The sequence below is a fragment of the Candoia aspera genome, chromosome 2 (genome assembly GCF_035149785.1).
Source record: "Candoia aspera isolate rCanAsp1 chromosome 2, rCanAsp1.hap2, whole genome shotgun sequence".
In the NCBI taxonomy this organism is placed as follows: domain Eukaryota; kingdom Metazoa; phylum Chordata; class Lepidosauria; order Squamata; family Boidae; genus Candoia; species Candoia aspera.
Genome location: NC_086154.1, coordinates 192333650 through 192348569, shown reverse-complemented (window position 1 = coordinate 192348569; position 14920 = coordinate 192333650). Strand labels below are relative to the sequence as shown.

The 14920-nt window shown below is 35.0% G+C and overlaps 1 protein-coding gene across 2 annotated transcripts in view; it reads left to right on the top strand.

The window, feature by feature from the left end:
* KDM4C (lysine demethylase 4C) overlaps nt 1-14920 on the top strand; it is a 239934-nt gene that overhangs the window by 139222 nt on the left and 85792 nt on the right. For both annotated transcript variants that reach the window (XM_063295063.1, XM_063295064.1), the window contains 3 exons: nt 10675-10856; nt 12691-12904; nt 13552-13628. In XM_063295063.1, coding sequence (XP_063151133.1) covers nt 10675-10856; nt 12691-12904; nt 13552-13628 — 473 coding nt within the window. The remainder of the gene's footprint in view (nt 1-10674; nt 10857-12690; nt 12905-13551; nt 13629-14920) is intronic.

Sequence of the window (14920 nt, the reverse complement as noted above, 5' to 3'; positions counted from 1 at the left end):
TTTATGACCACATTGCTTAGTGATGGCAGCGGTCCCAGTTGCAGTTGTAACTTGAAGACTACCAGTAGATTGATCAGTGATAGGTTACCTACAGCACATAACTTTGTTTTTGTTCCAATCTCTTTGGTGAATAATTTAATAGATCTACAGCTGAGTGTCAGAATTGGGACTGGATAAGTTGGGGTAATGTCACTAATTCACTGAATACAGTAGTTCAATTAGCTGTTAAGCATCTGTCTTCAAATTATAGAAAGCTCTGAGCCATCATCTATATGTATGTAATATTTGCATGTCCTGAGGGGACAAGATTATGAGTGGGTTTTAGAATGTTCCAGTAATTTACACAAAAAAGGCTATATTAACATTAGAACCCATCTGGTAAAGTTATTCAATTATTTAAATACAGGAAGTTTAAATGAAACTGCTGCATTTTAAATTAGAAATTAAACAGTTTTGTGACTAGAGATGATAATAAACCTTGGTTGAAGTTAAGTAAAATGTTTGAAAACAAGGACATTTTGAGTTGTCCTTATCAGACTTCTGTCAGGTCCAAGGAACTAAAGGAGCAGAGATTTGGGAGTGCATTTCTCCATGTTCTGTATTTTCCTTCCAATTTAAAAAACAACCCACATACATAAAAATAGTTGGTAATGTAACCTTTTAAGTAAGTTCTCAAAAATTACTAGTCTGCAGAACAAACAAAAAGTGTGCTGGGATGTCTCTGTATTTCTTTTGCTGTTCATGGAGTAGGGGATTTTCTTTGGATTCTAATCTAAGTGCACAGCAGGGACAAAGTTTTATCCATACTCTGCTACTTGAGTCAAGTATGAAATTCCTGATTGGCTGTTGCTACCAAGAAAGTGCTTAAATACAAGACTATATAATTAATGCGGTATGTGACAGAATGGAGAAGATAAGCACCATCTTCCATCCTGTCATGCAACCACCCAGACATTCAATACTTGTATGCTATAACCTGGGTCTGGGAAAGAGCTGAGAGAAAAACAGATAAGGGTTATCATGCAGAGACTCTCATAGGAATAGGAGAATTTAAAATGGGCTAAGAAGCTGGCAGGAAGTAGGAGTCGGGCGGAAGTTGAAAGAGGAGAGAAAAGAAAGAAAATGTCTTGCAGGCAAAAATAGAATTAGTCAGTCTTGGTTGCTGAAGAGATGCCAGATCCAAGATGATTCAAGGCCACAAAAGAATAACTGGCAGAAAGCTTGCTGTGCACAGAGAATGGGCACAGTGTGGCATCTGTCTGCTCTGTGCAGATATCCAGAGGGAGAAGAGAACCCTAAGAGACCAGAAAGAAGTTCCAGGTGTTGATAGCTGTAAGAGTTTGTCAGCTAGGTTTTAATGGAAGTCTTTGATTAACTCTTCAGGGATAGTTAGTACATTTTACCTTAGGCATGGTGTTGTTTTAGCAGAAGTAGTATTGTGGCTGATAGAAACAGTTAATCTTGGAATTGTAGAACACTGAGTCATCAAATAATTTGCTACATTCCAATCTCCATTGAAGACAGACACTGGAAGAAGGCTAAAGGGAAGACTTTTGGACAGTTTATCTGTATTAACTGAATACCATTTGTTTAATTGTCTGATAGGAAAAAATCAATTTTTCAGAAAACCCAATGGCTTTTACCTTTGTTTTGCTAAGAATGAAGAAGAAAATCAGAATGATTTTCACAAGAAAGATCTGATATTGCCATAATTTGTCTGTTCAATCCTGAGAATCCATGGCATGGTAATATTAGTGCTGAACTTAAATAAGGAAAGTATTAAGGAAAACTGAAGTAATTTGAAGTGTGCCTGTTGATTAATCTTAGAGGTGTTTCAGCATCTTCTTTTTTATGAATGATTTAATTCAGTTTTTGTGTATTGACTAGTTCGGTAATACTAAAATTCATTTACTTAAAGGGCAGGCCTGTTGATTTAATTGGAAATTGTTTTCATGAGCATCATACTTCAGCTTGATAAACAATAGTTTGGGATGTTTTAAACTGTAACAAGGAGGGGCAAGAGGCAGTGCCAACAGAATATTGTTCTACTGTAGGAATAATTTTTCCCATCACACAAACACTGGAATGTTAAGTGCCTCTATGGTGGAATTTGCAATACATGCTTTGTTGGAAATAAAAGCATGAGGATTATATGGTAATACATGGATCCTGAAAATAATCTGGGTCCTATTGCTACATTCTGAGGCAGTTGCACTGTAGTATAGTACTAGTCCCAGGAGACGTTGCAGCAGATAGGAAGAGGAAAGAAAGACTGAGAGAGTCCTATATCTCGAAATGTTACATAATAAAGAATTTTAAGTTACAACTTACTCTGGAGTTTGTGGCAAGAACTCTCTAAGAAAGAATGCAGCATGCACCTTCCAAACTGTTTTTAAGGACCACCCAATGAAAAACACACAGTACTCCAGCCATTAGGTTAACAGTAAACAATGCCAAGTCTTTCTTATCCAGGAAGGAGTGCATCTGGTCTATTAGCCAAAGGTGAAAACAGACTTTCCTTGACACTAATGTAATGTGGTGGTACTGGATCCAAGGAGATCTTCAAATTGTAAACTTGGACTGTAATCAGATTCAAAATACTTAGATTCTCTTCTTCTAATGGTACCTGCAATGGAAGTGCTACTAACATCTGAGGAACTGAATGACATCTAAAGAAAAATTAATTTACATTTAATTTTTAATTGTGAATTCTAAGTTAAATGGTCATTAAAACCTTCTTTACGTATAAATATTTTTTCTGCCCAAAATAGTTCTGACAGTTACTCAGTCTACCTAGCAACATGTGAAGTGAAGGATAGCTTTTACCTTGCCAAAAAAAAGCAAGAGAGCTGCAAAGAAGTAGTGGCAATTACTGACTTTTGGAGCCTTTTAAATACATACTCATAAAAAACTTAATGTACAACCATCCCTAAGATGATTCTTGTTTTGAAGGTTCTTTTTTTGTTTATTTTTAAAATTTATGTTGTGTCTTATAACAGCTGCAACAATTTTCAAGGGAATGCTTATATCATCTGTAGATGAAGCAACATTTTAAAAAGAGACTCTAAAATTAATACATAAAAATGTAATAGCATCAGAGAGCAATAAAGCAGTGATAAAGATTCATCACAAACTAATTAAAGACTCTAGAAATACAGTGTCATTTAAATATTAGAAATTTGGGCAACTAAAAAAGGCATTCTTGTCTTAATCCTTATGGTAGGCAGCCATTCACCTCAGGATAAATTATTCCTGGAGCAAGTAGGCAAGATCTAATTTTCATTTCACCTATCTAGGAGGGAGATTTCGAAGATAATCGAAGATGGGGTGTAACAAGCAGAACAGTCAGGATTGTCTGAAACTCCTTAAGAATTTAAATATCTTTTCATTGAAAGTCTGATTTCCATTTATTTTGTTTCCAATCTTCTCTTTTCCCTTCCCTTTCTCTCTGTTATAATTGTGCACAGAATTGATAAGTGTAAAGCTAAGTTACAATTCTGCTTAACTGACGTATTGCCCCCTAAATTATTCAGAGTGATCAGTATTGCACTATGAAATTGTTAGCATGTACCTAGTTTAACCCAAATTCCTAAACTTAAGCTCAGTTCTGATTCTGTGTGAAATTAGGAACACTTTCAATGGTGGCAGAAAGGAGGTTTTGTTTAAAAAGTGTGATTGGCTCTGATAATTGGTGTACTTCATATGTCATTGTTGCTGAAACTGTGCTATTTCATTAAGTGTGTAATTAACCCAATAGCCTTTTCTAGATAACCTAACCTTGATCATGTTTTTCTTTGTGATAGAAATTCCAGTATTTACCCCACCCCACAGCTTCTTAAGTAGGTCTTGCTTCATATCAAGACATTAGGAAAATAACGTATAAAAAATAGATTCTTATATGTAATACTTAAGCAGAATAATAGAAACAAAACAATTCCATGAATAGCATAACACTGAACTATCCTAAAGATGCAGTGGTGCATAGTATTACAGGCACAATGAGTTGAAAAGCAATGGTCGTTGTACCAAATCACCCCCGTTACCTTCTATTAGACAAATCAAGGAACAGTCAACTGTCTCCACTGACTATGGATGGTTTCCCTGACCAGTATGCACTCAGTTATCCTCCTCATTTTGAGTTGTATTTTACAAATGCTTTTTTCCACTCTGATGTACCCATTCATGTATTTATAAATCTAATTCTTCCTATTGTTTCAAAAATGAAGCATGACACAAAATCTGTGCTTCTTTCATTGTTTTTGCCATTCTCTCTGCTTGAACAATTCAGTATCTGTTTTTTGTGCTGTCTGTAGTTCAGGCTACAGCAAAACTCTTGCTGCTGTAAAATTTCTTGCCGTTTTTCCCTGTTTCAGGATTTTGCCACTTGCTGTTGTCCGCCAATCCTTAGTCTAGTTAAACACCACCTTATTCCCTCAGCATATATTTGCCTTCATTAATTATAAATTGCCTATGCTTGTTATTACAATTACTTTCCCATCTTGCACTTGTACTGTTCCTTCCACATCCAATGAACAGTAAGTCCTCATTATTGGTGTTTACTGCAGCCCATTTAGTGGCCCTTCTGATAATAATTTTCCCCATCTGTAAACCATATTTCTGACTCCTCCTCACTCCATTTGTTTTGTTCTGGGTCTCATTCTTTTGCTGCTTTTTCCAAACAGCCCATTGGTTCACATGAATGGTTATTCCCAAAGATAACAGGCCTGCTTTTACAATTTTGTTGCAGTGTTCTTCTGAAGGCAGTGATGTCCACTGTCCACTGGGATAATCTAATACAGTTTCCATAAATCATAATCTGTTCCAACAAAATATATTTCAGTGATATGGGTATGATTTGTAAATTTATTAGAGCATTCACCCTATAAATTTGAAAACTTGCAGGCTATGCTTCTTAGAGGACTTGCATATACTGTTCTTAGGAATTAGGAATTTTTTTTAGTGGTACTGCACAGATAGCCTCATACCCTATATCAATTTTTCTGTTAAGTTGGTTAGTAGGAAAGAGTAAATTTGGTGCTTGGAGAACTTTCTTCAGAACTGAGAAAGCAAAATCTTGCTCTACGTCCCATTCCTATGGTACTTCCTTTTTCAATAATTTCAACATGAATAATTTTACCTGTAATCATTTTTAATTGGTTAGTTAACAGTTTATTGTACAGTTTGTAATCCATATTGAGAAGTGAGATGGGCCTATAAATTGCTAAATCCTGGGAATTTTTACCCAATTTAAGGATCAAAATAATCTTAGACTGTTTCTAAGATTCTGGTAAAGGTTCCCCTTGGTGCAAAGTATTGCATAAAAATAGAAAATCAGATATTAAGATCTCTTTAAATTCTTTATAAAATTCCTCTGACAATCCATCAGGCCAGGAGATTTTCCATTTTGAATAGTATTAAAAAATTCAGTGATTTCTGAAATGGAAAAAGGAGATTCCATAAATAGTATATCTTCTGGAGCCAATTGTCATGAGCACTGATGGTGAGCAGGAGGGGGCCCCTATCCAGGGGGGAAAATGCATGCGTAGTACTGAGGAGTTAAGCAGCCATTCAAAGAGACACAGATCAGACCCGCCTTAACTTTTGGGGTTTATCTGTCTGGGTTTTCCCACGCTTCTTCAGTTTGTTAGGATTTTCTGTCTAATGTAGCAGTAATAAAACACTAGAGACCTATTCCTTGTCTCAGTGTGGTTCCTGACTGTTAGGACACCAATTCTGTGAACGTTAATCTATTTAAATATTGATTAATTTGTATTGGTGATGGACTATTTGAGGAATATAGTTGTTGAAAAAAAGTTTGAATTGTTTACTTGCACCTTTAGTTTTGGTCACAGTTTGACCATTGCTATTTTTAATTGCACTAATACATATTTTATCCTTAGCTTTTTTCAATTTGTTTGCCAGTATTCTAGTATTTTTATTATCATGCTTGTAGTATCTTTGCTTGCAAAAATAATCTGAGAGGAGAATTTATGTCTCCAAATCATCCAACTCTCTCCTTTTATTTATGATCTGTTTGTAAATACTATCTAATCCAGTTCTGTTATAGTTTGCTAATAAATTGTTAATTTCTAAATAAAGCTTACTTGTGCTATTATTTCTTAATCATACTCATCTGGTTTATACACTCTCCTCTTAATACTGCCTTCATAGCGTCCCATCTTGTTCTTACTGATGTTTCATCTGTATGATTTTCTTGAAAAAAGTTTCTAAAAGTTTGAGTTAGTCTTTGCTTTGCTGCTACATTGTGTAGTATTATAGGATTAAAATGCCAATTATAAGTAAATGGAATGATCTCTGCTAATTTGAAAGTAATAATCACTGGAGAGTGATCTAAGTATTGGTGCAATTTTAACTTGCTACAGAAAATTTGAAAAAGTTTTAGATAACCATATATAGTCTATCCTAGAATGTGATTTATGTCTACCTGAATAATATTTATGTGCTTTTGTTGCAGGGTTCATAGTTGTCCATGTATCTACAGTATGAGTCCAAGACTGTGCATTAAGTTTTGAAGTTTCTTGTGCATTCTAATCTGAGGTTTTAATGCATCAATATTGAAGTCCTCTCCTATTATAAAATTATATTACTTTTTTTCCCTGTTCATAATCTTTTGTAAGTAACCAATCTGATCCTGATTAGGAACATAAATAGATGCTAGAGTTAATTTTTTTTATTATCAAATTCCCCTTCTATAAATATATCTATCTATCTTCCCTATCTTTCAGAATCTTTTGAACCTTGAAATTTATGCCAGGTTTGAAAAGAATAGCTACTCCCCTTGATTTATTAGATCCTTGTGCAAAAAAAATATTTATCAAAATACCTATCATTCAACCTATTTATTGTGTGTGTTTCTTGTAACATATCCACATGAGGTTTAAATGATTTGACATAATTAACAGTCCTTTTTTTCTTGATAGGATCTCCCAGACCTCTAACATTTAAAGAAATAATTTTACATTGTTCTCCCATTACCTACATTTTTAGAATGTCTGTATCTAGTTTGTCTATATAGATAAAATTATCTCTCATCCAGAAAATGATTGAAAGCTTATTGCTCACAAAATCTATCAAAAAGTTACCTGATATTATAAAGAGCATGTAGAACATTAGTATTCTTTTCCCTGCATTAATGCCCTCCCCCCTCCCTCCTTTGGAAATCACCCTTATCCCTCCCCACCATGCCCCAAACTGGACCATGACTCCATGTCCAACCTCCCTACCCTCCAATCCCACTTAGAACGATAGTGAAAAAATCACAGAGGGTCCTTCACGGTCTAAGGGGGGATGACCTACTGAGATTCCTTTTCCCCCTCACCAGCCAATAAACCCCAAGATTTAATTACAGTAGTTCCTTAGCCATAATTTTACCTACATTTTTATTTAATTCTTTACTCTTCTTTGTTTAACACCCTCCTTTTCCCCCTTCCTCTAAACCTAAAAATTCAAAAAGAGTAATACAGTCAATATAATTTCTTTCACTCCGCAGCTTGGTGCAGTGTTCTTATCTAATCTTCAGCTTGTGGTTGAGCCAGCTTTCCACAGTTCCAAGGACAAGTCATAGATTGCTTCCTTCATCCCTTGTTAGAGAGCTCTGCTGACAAATTGTGCATCTCAGTAAAAGTTTTTCTGTCAGTGGTTTGAATTCTTTTCTTCGTTGCAATGTAGCTATGCTGATGTCTTGGAAGAAGAATATTCTCCCACCATCCCATTTAATCTCTTCCAGTTCATGTGATTTTCTTATAATTTTATCTTTTATATTTGAATTTACAAATTGGACCAAAATGTCTCTAGGTTTCTGTGTCTTCCTGGAAGAGTAAACCTGGTGAGCACACTCAATAACTTTATCTGTTAAGTTCAAATCAAGGCTCAGGTCATTAATTTTAGAGATGAGATAAGTAGTCAGATTAGTTCCAGTTTTCTCTGACACTCGTTTGATCCTTAAGTTATTTTTCCTGCTACGATCCTGTAAATCTGCCAACTCAATCTTTATTTCAGAAATATTCTTTTGAGTGTTGCCTGTCTCTAAAATATTGTTGGTAGCCATATCATAAGCTTTGCTGGCAACCTGAGCTATATCTGCTATTTGCCATGATGTTTCCTTAAATTGTTTATTCATTGGCTTAGACATACCTGCCAAGTATCATCCCACAGCATGTTTATCCCATTCTGTCTTCAATTCTTTTTAAGTTGCTTTATTAATTGTCCAATTACCTCCATATCTGTCCTAACAGTCAGGAACCACGCTGAGACGAGGAATAGGTCTCTAGTGTTTATTACTGCTACCTAAGACAGAAAATCCTAACAAACTGAAGAAGCGTGGGAAAAACCCAGACAGATAAACCCCAAAAGTCAAGGCGGGTCTGATCTGTGTCTCTTTGAATGGCTGCTTAACTCCTCAGTACTACGCATGCATTTTCCCCCCTGGATAGGGGCCCCCTCCTGCTCACCATCAGTGCTCATGACAATTGGCTCCAGAAGATATACAATTTATGGAATCTCCTTTTTCTATTTCAGAAATCACTGAAGTCATGAAGATAAACTTTGATCCCCTTTCTTTTGCACAGTTCCTTAACATCCTGCTTAAATTATTTTACTGTTTGATAAGATATTTAATAAGGTAAACTGGCTATATTGAGAAAATAGCTAGATCGGGGGAAGAGCAGACAACTCAGCATACCATCCATGTCTATAGCTAGCCACACCCCCATATTCGCTTACATTAAGATTTTCATTACCATGACATTGTAATTAGCCACAATATGGTGTCAACACTGACTCAATGAAATGTGTTTATTTTAGCTTTTTAGACCTTTTAAAATTTGTATTTTAAAATAAAACATTCCATGAATAGCTGAAATTCACTTTCAGTAAAAAGCTAAAGTTCATTTTCAATATAAAATAATTTGTACTTGTAAGAAAAAATTAATTATCTAAACCACATGCAGAGCTCAGAGATAAAGGTGGCATATTGTATTTAGATTTGCTTGTTTTGCATTATGTTGAGAACACAGTAAAGAAGAGTGACATGGAGTCAAATTTATTTGAGCTCTCCCAACAATTGCATGCTTGAAGAGTAGATAGTTTTACACTAAAAGCACTATTAAAAGGTTTTGTAATTATTGCTGTTTTCAAATATGTCAGAAGAGTAATTATACTGAGATATGCATTTCCAAATTACGATCAGACTACATCACAAAAAGTATCTAAAAATTGTAATTGGATACAAGACTTTCCAGTCTCAGTTCCCCTATTTGACCTCTCAATAGCATTGAAGAATCTTCAGCAAATGTATAGCTGCTCACCTCTGTTTCTCAGCAATCCATATCCATGCATTGATAATAGGTTCAAACCAAATACATTTGAGAGTCACATTTGGTGCATTCTTTTGAGTGGTTACAACATCTGAAGTTGTGTGTTAGCTAGAAAAAAAGTTACTTTTACCTTTGCATTCTCTCTGTTTTATTGGAGCTTAAGTAGATGCAATTCCCACAAGGTTTTTCCTTTCATATCAAAAAAGCAGTCAGTCTGACAGCAATGATATGATGAGTGTGCTCTGCTAGTCTTCTGCCTGTCTGTCCTACATAGTGGTTGTTACAGTCCTTACACTGTATGTTGTAAATAAATCCTGTTTTTTCTTCTTGGGCTATTGGTCTTTTGGGTTACTTAGGATGTTTTGAAGAGTTTTAGTTGGTTTATGTGCTAAGGTGATGCTATGCAGTTATAACAGTCTATTGGTGGATTCTGAGATGTTTCCGATATATGGCAGTGTTATCCTTTTCATAGCTTCTGTTGTCTGGGTTGTAGTGGGTTGAGTGATAAGGACTGTAACAGCCACTATGTAGGACAGACAGGCAGACAGGCAGAAGACGAGCAGAGCACATCCACGAACACCAACTAGCAGTCAGAAGACGTGATGAAAACTCCTTAATCTCACAGCACATGGACAGACTCAACCACTTTCAACTGGGAAACTGTGAACATCCCAAACCAAGCCAAATCCAAAAACACTAGAGAATTCCTGGAAGCTTGGCACTCAGACAAAGCAGCTATCAACAGATATATAGAGGTAAACAACATTTACATACCATTCAAAAGAGACAATAGAAAAGCAAAAGACCAGAACACCTCCTCGCCAGCAATCAACACCAGATATGCAAAGATTAACACTAGAATTAACACCAGATGAACCATCAAACAGCACAATATACCCTAATCAAGGAACTATTGTCAATCAACCAAGCAGCAAACAACAGCCCAATAAAGGAACTCCCAAGGAGAGAACAACACCTCCACCAACACAAGCTGGACAAACCACAGTATATAAACAGAGAGCAAGGCCCACTAACTTTTCGCACTGAAGATGTTGCCTAGTCTGGCAATGAAACATCTGCAAGAAAACAATAAGGCTCAGAGAGCACCAAGGACTCCACAGTTCAACCCTGAGCTACAAATATTCGCTTTGATTGGGACCAGTTAATTGTTTGAATTCTCTGAACCTTTGCAGTACAAGCCACCTCTTAAACCTGAATGTATCTATTCTGATGCATTTGTTTTCATGAAGTTGCCATCCATTTTTTTTTACTTCTACTTAAATCATTGTTTGCTCTTACATTCAGAACATAGTCATTTTGTATGTCATTTTCTTTTAAGAACTGCCTGAGGTTCTCTTAATTGAAGAGGAAATACAAGAAACAGAATCCTGGGCCAAGCCTTTAGTTTATCTTTGGCAGAACAGAGTACCAAATTTCACTGCTGAAAAGGAGTACAATGCAGCTGTTGCCAAGTTGGAACCCTATTGTGCCATTTGCACACTCCTCAGACCTTACTACAAGGTAAGGAAGCTTTTATTTGAAAAATAAGAATACAGCTACACCGAAATTCTAGTACTTATAAAGCTATTTTATTGCGAAACTACAGAAGTTCTCTGTGTTCTTAACATGTAAAGGCTTGAAAGGTAAATAGACCTTCATCCAGCATGTCAAAATAAGTACTCTAATTCCAGGGAGGTATGTGGAACCATAATACTTACCATTAAAAAAGCAAGAAAATGAGAACTGTATAATCCTTGCTCTCAGCAATAATCTTTGTTGCTTACTTGCATGATGTGACAAAAGGAAATAGAAGGAATAGATATATATTCATTACCTAAACCTGAGAGTATAATTTCACTCTTCAGAGATACCTCAATGTAGAAAGGCTAATATCCTCAGATTTATATAATGTATATACATTCCTCCTACCCTGGATCTGCTCTTTCATTTTATGCAAAGCTGATTCTCATATCAGGCCCCTTTTCATGTGTGCATGAAGGGGAAAGATTAGATCATTTTGTAATTTTTTAATAAACTATTTATATTTAAACTTTTCTTTGAAATTCTATTAAGAACATTGCTTAAACATAAGCAGTTATATTTAAATTTTTCCAGTCCCATCTTACATCACAGAACTGGTGCTTTCCTGTTTGCTGTGGAGAGCTGAAATGGTTTTGTATTATTTATGTATTTCTTTTGATTTATTAGCTACCTTACAGAATAGATACTCTAGGTGTTGTATAAATCATAAAATCAAATACGATATAAAACATTCATCATAACCTAAATCCCAGCATGAAGCACATTAATTATAATTATGACCTATTATTACAAATCATGGAGCTAAAACAGATCATAATAAGATCTGAAAAATCTCAGGAGAAGTTTTAAAAGCCAAAATAATGATCATGATAATGAAGATAGTCAGTTTTTTTAAAGAACAGCATTCCACAATTAGGCCAACTGCTGCAGAAGTCCTGTTTCACAAATAGCCGTCTTTTGGATTTCAGACTGAAATAAGTATTTTCTTGTTTTCTAGTGTTTACATTGCAATTATTTTGACTAACTCTCAGTATAAGGGTATTTTCTCCAGTGCGTTTACCATAGCTTTGGCTGTTCAGATATTAATGATATATAATCATGGATAATAGGCTACTTTCCCCATATTGCTAAACAAAATAAATATAAGCTTGGATACACTGATAGCTGTGATATTCTTTTCTCTGTAATCTTTCTCTATTCTTACAAAACTTTTCACTTGCCATTTTCATTCCATTCTATTTGCTAAAAAAGTTTGTGACTTCCAAAGAACTACGGTTCTCCCTTTCACTTCCTCCATATATTGTACTAATCATCCCTTACGTTTTCCAATTTATGAAAGGCTGAACGTCACATTGAATGGTAGTTAAGTAGCCTCGTCTCCATTCTTGACTAGAGCTTAGATCTTGTTTTGAATCTAAATCCAGTCTAGTTCATGTTCAGCAGCTATAGAAGGATGACATATTTTGCTGTACACCTCATGAGATAAAAGTTTCTAGGTCTTCATCGAATGCTCCCTGGCTACAGCAGATGCAGTTTTAGTTCACAGATGAAGATTGATGCTTCCCTAAGTGTCAGTATGCTATTTTCTGCTCTTTTCCTGTTTTACAAATTAAAATAATAGTAAGACTTGAATGCAGTGACAGAAAGAAGAAAGATTTAAAATAAATGCCAAAGTCTGCTTCAACTTCTAATTTTAAAAAATCAAAATTTCAAAAAGCAAATTGCATTGTATGTAATATTATTAAATGATGGGGAACTTACCAAAACAGAAGAAAAATGAGCAAATATCTTTCTATTTAAAATTATTTTTCAGGCTGATAAACCTAATGAAGAAATATATGCTTGGTCAGAAACGAAAGAAAAAGAAATGTGTGTGTCCCGTGAAAAGACAAAACCACTTATTCCAGAGATATGTTTTATTTATAGCGAGGAGAATACTGAAAACTATCCATCCAATGGCTTTATTGAAGAAGATGGAACAAGTGTGTTAATATCCTGTGCAAAATGTTGTGTACGGGTCCATGCAAGTATGTATCATAGCCTACTTATATTTCCACTTTCATTTTGTTTGTATTGTTCAGCTAATTTTTGAGTAACCACAATAATTAACCTATCATTACTCCTAGAGGAAATGTATGATTATATAGAAATAATCTGTATCAGAAAATGAAAGAGCCTAATATTGGTGAAATCAGAAAATGAGTTTTAATATTGTATACTGGGGAAATAGAGGATTATTTGAATAATTAAGCTGTCCTGTTTTCATGAGTCTATAGTTCTGCAATAATGTTGCATGACCTAAAAGCTTAGAACACTTGAGCTACTTGATTGAAACATAACATTGATCAGTACACAGCACTGGCCCTATATTATAGAGCATTATTGCTATTGTGTTCAAGTTGTAATTTTATCACATGGCAAGTACATTGGATTAATAGGCAACCTAACATAGTCAAAGAATTTTTAAACACAACCTGACTGCTTTTAGGAATGAGAACTGTTGCTAAGATACATATTTCAGCTGCATATTCTTGAGAGAATGCTTGTTCTTAATTTCCTTTAATCATATAGTGTACAAATATACTGTCTTTTTTTTAATGGTTCAGTTACCTGTTTAGCTAGATAGATAACAAAGTACAGAATCTGTTGTACCATCTCTTCTCTTTCATTATAGGTTGCTATGGTATTCCTTCCCATGAAATCCATGATGAATGGCTGTGTTGTCGATGCAAAAGAGGAGCCTGGATGGCTGTAAGTTATGAACTACATTTAATTGTTCATAATCCCAGCCAACTAAATCTCCAGATTATATGTGACAGTAAAACATAAATGTATTTGTCTCATACATCCACTCAGAGCTAGCAAATATTTATTTTATGTATTTAGCATATTGTTTTAATTATTATTGTTCAAACTGAATTTTTGATCTGAGTTTGGTGTATGGTAAATAAGGTATATAATTTAACAGCAACTGAAAAAACATCCAAATACTGAATATCTTGTAACTAATAGTCATCAGATATCCCTCTCATTATTTGTTGTTGCAATGCTGCTGGCAGCCAGCTAGATCCAAACATTCGCTAAACAGCTCAGACTTTTTGATACCATTCTGTTAAACTGCTGAGTTACTGCATGAATTATTCCAATTTTGCACATATTCTGCACATATGTGCCATGCAGAAAGATTAATGGACTGCCAATAATTTATTACCTCCCTTTGTAACTACACGAAAAGACTGAAATTTAAGATTGGTATCAGTGAAAGGTAAATGCTAAGTTCATAGGTGCAAAGTAGTAGACTGAAACCCATTGTTGAATTCATTATTACACAGTTAATTGACATGTAAAAGAAGCACACTGAGTACACTATATGCCCCAAAACAGCAATCATTTGAAATCTTTCTTTCTATTGAGATCTTAGTGTTATAATGTAAAGATAATGCAAGTGTTTTCCATGTTCTTCTATTTTAAAAATGTATTTTATGTGGGAGTTTGGGAATGCTAGTGTATTTTTAATGAAAATCTTCTTCCTGTGTTCATGCTTTCTCATGGCCAGAGTTAAATGGTTTCAGGATGCCTACCTCTTGCTTCTTGAATATCTTACATTGTTTCAGTGTTAGTTTCTTTTCTACAAGAGATGCTAAAGCCTTTTGTAATTATTAGTTTCCTCTAAGAATTTCTTTTATGGTAAACTCAACTGGATGAAACTAATAATTAAGATCTTCAGAATAATTACGTTGTAAGGTTATAGATGATAAAACTGCTGAAGTCTGAGCCATCTTTCATATTTAAGGACAATAATAAGGCATAGCACTCTGCCAGATAACATAGCACTCTGCTGTTTAAAACCTCCATTTTAATTCCACTTCCAGAGTAAAGCCTCAACAACACTGAAATGTGTAGTGTAGAAGTAACCAGGGACTCAAGTAATAGCCAGAAGAAGTGAGCCCAACTTCATATTGCAAAGCAGGGGGCCTTCAGTTCTGACAGTCACAGCTGCATCATGTCTGTGGTCCATATCTGTACACAACCATTTCTGTTAT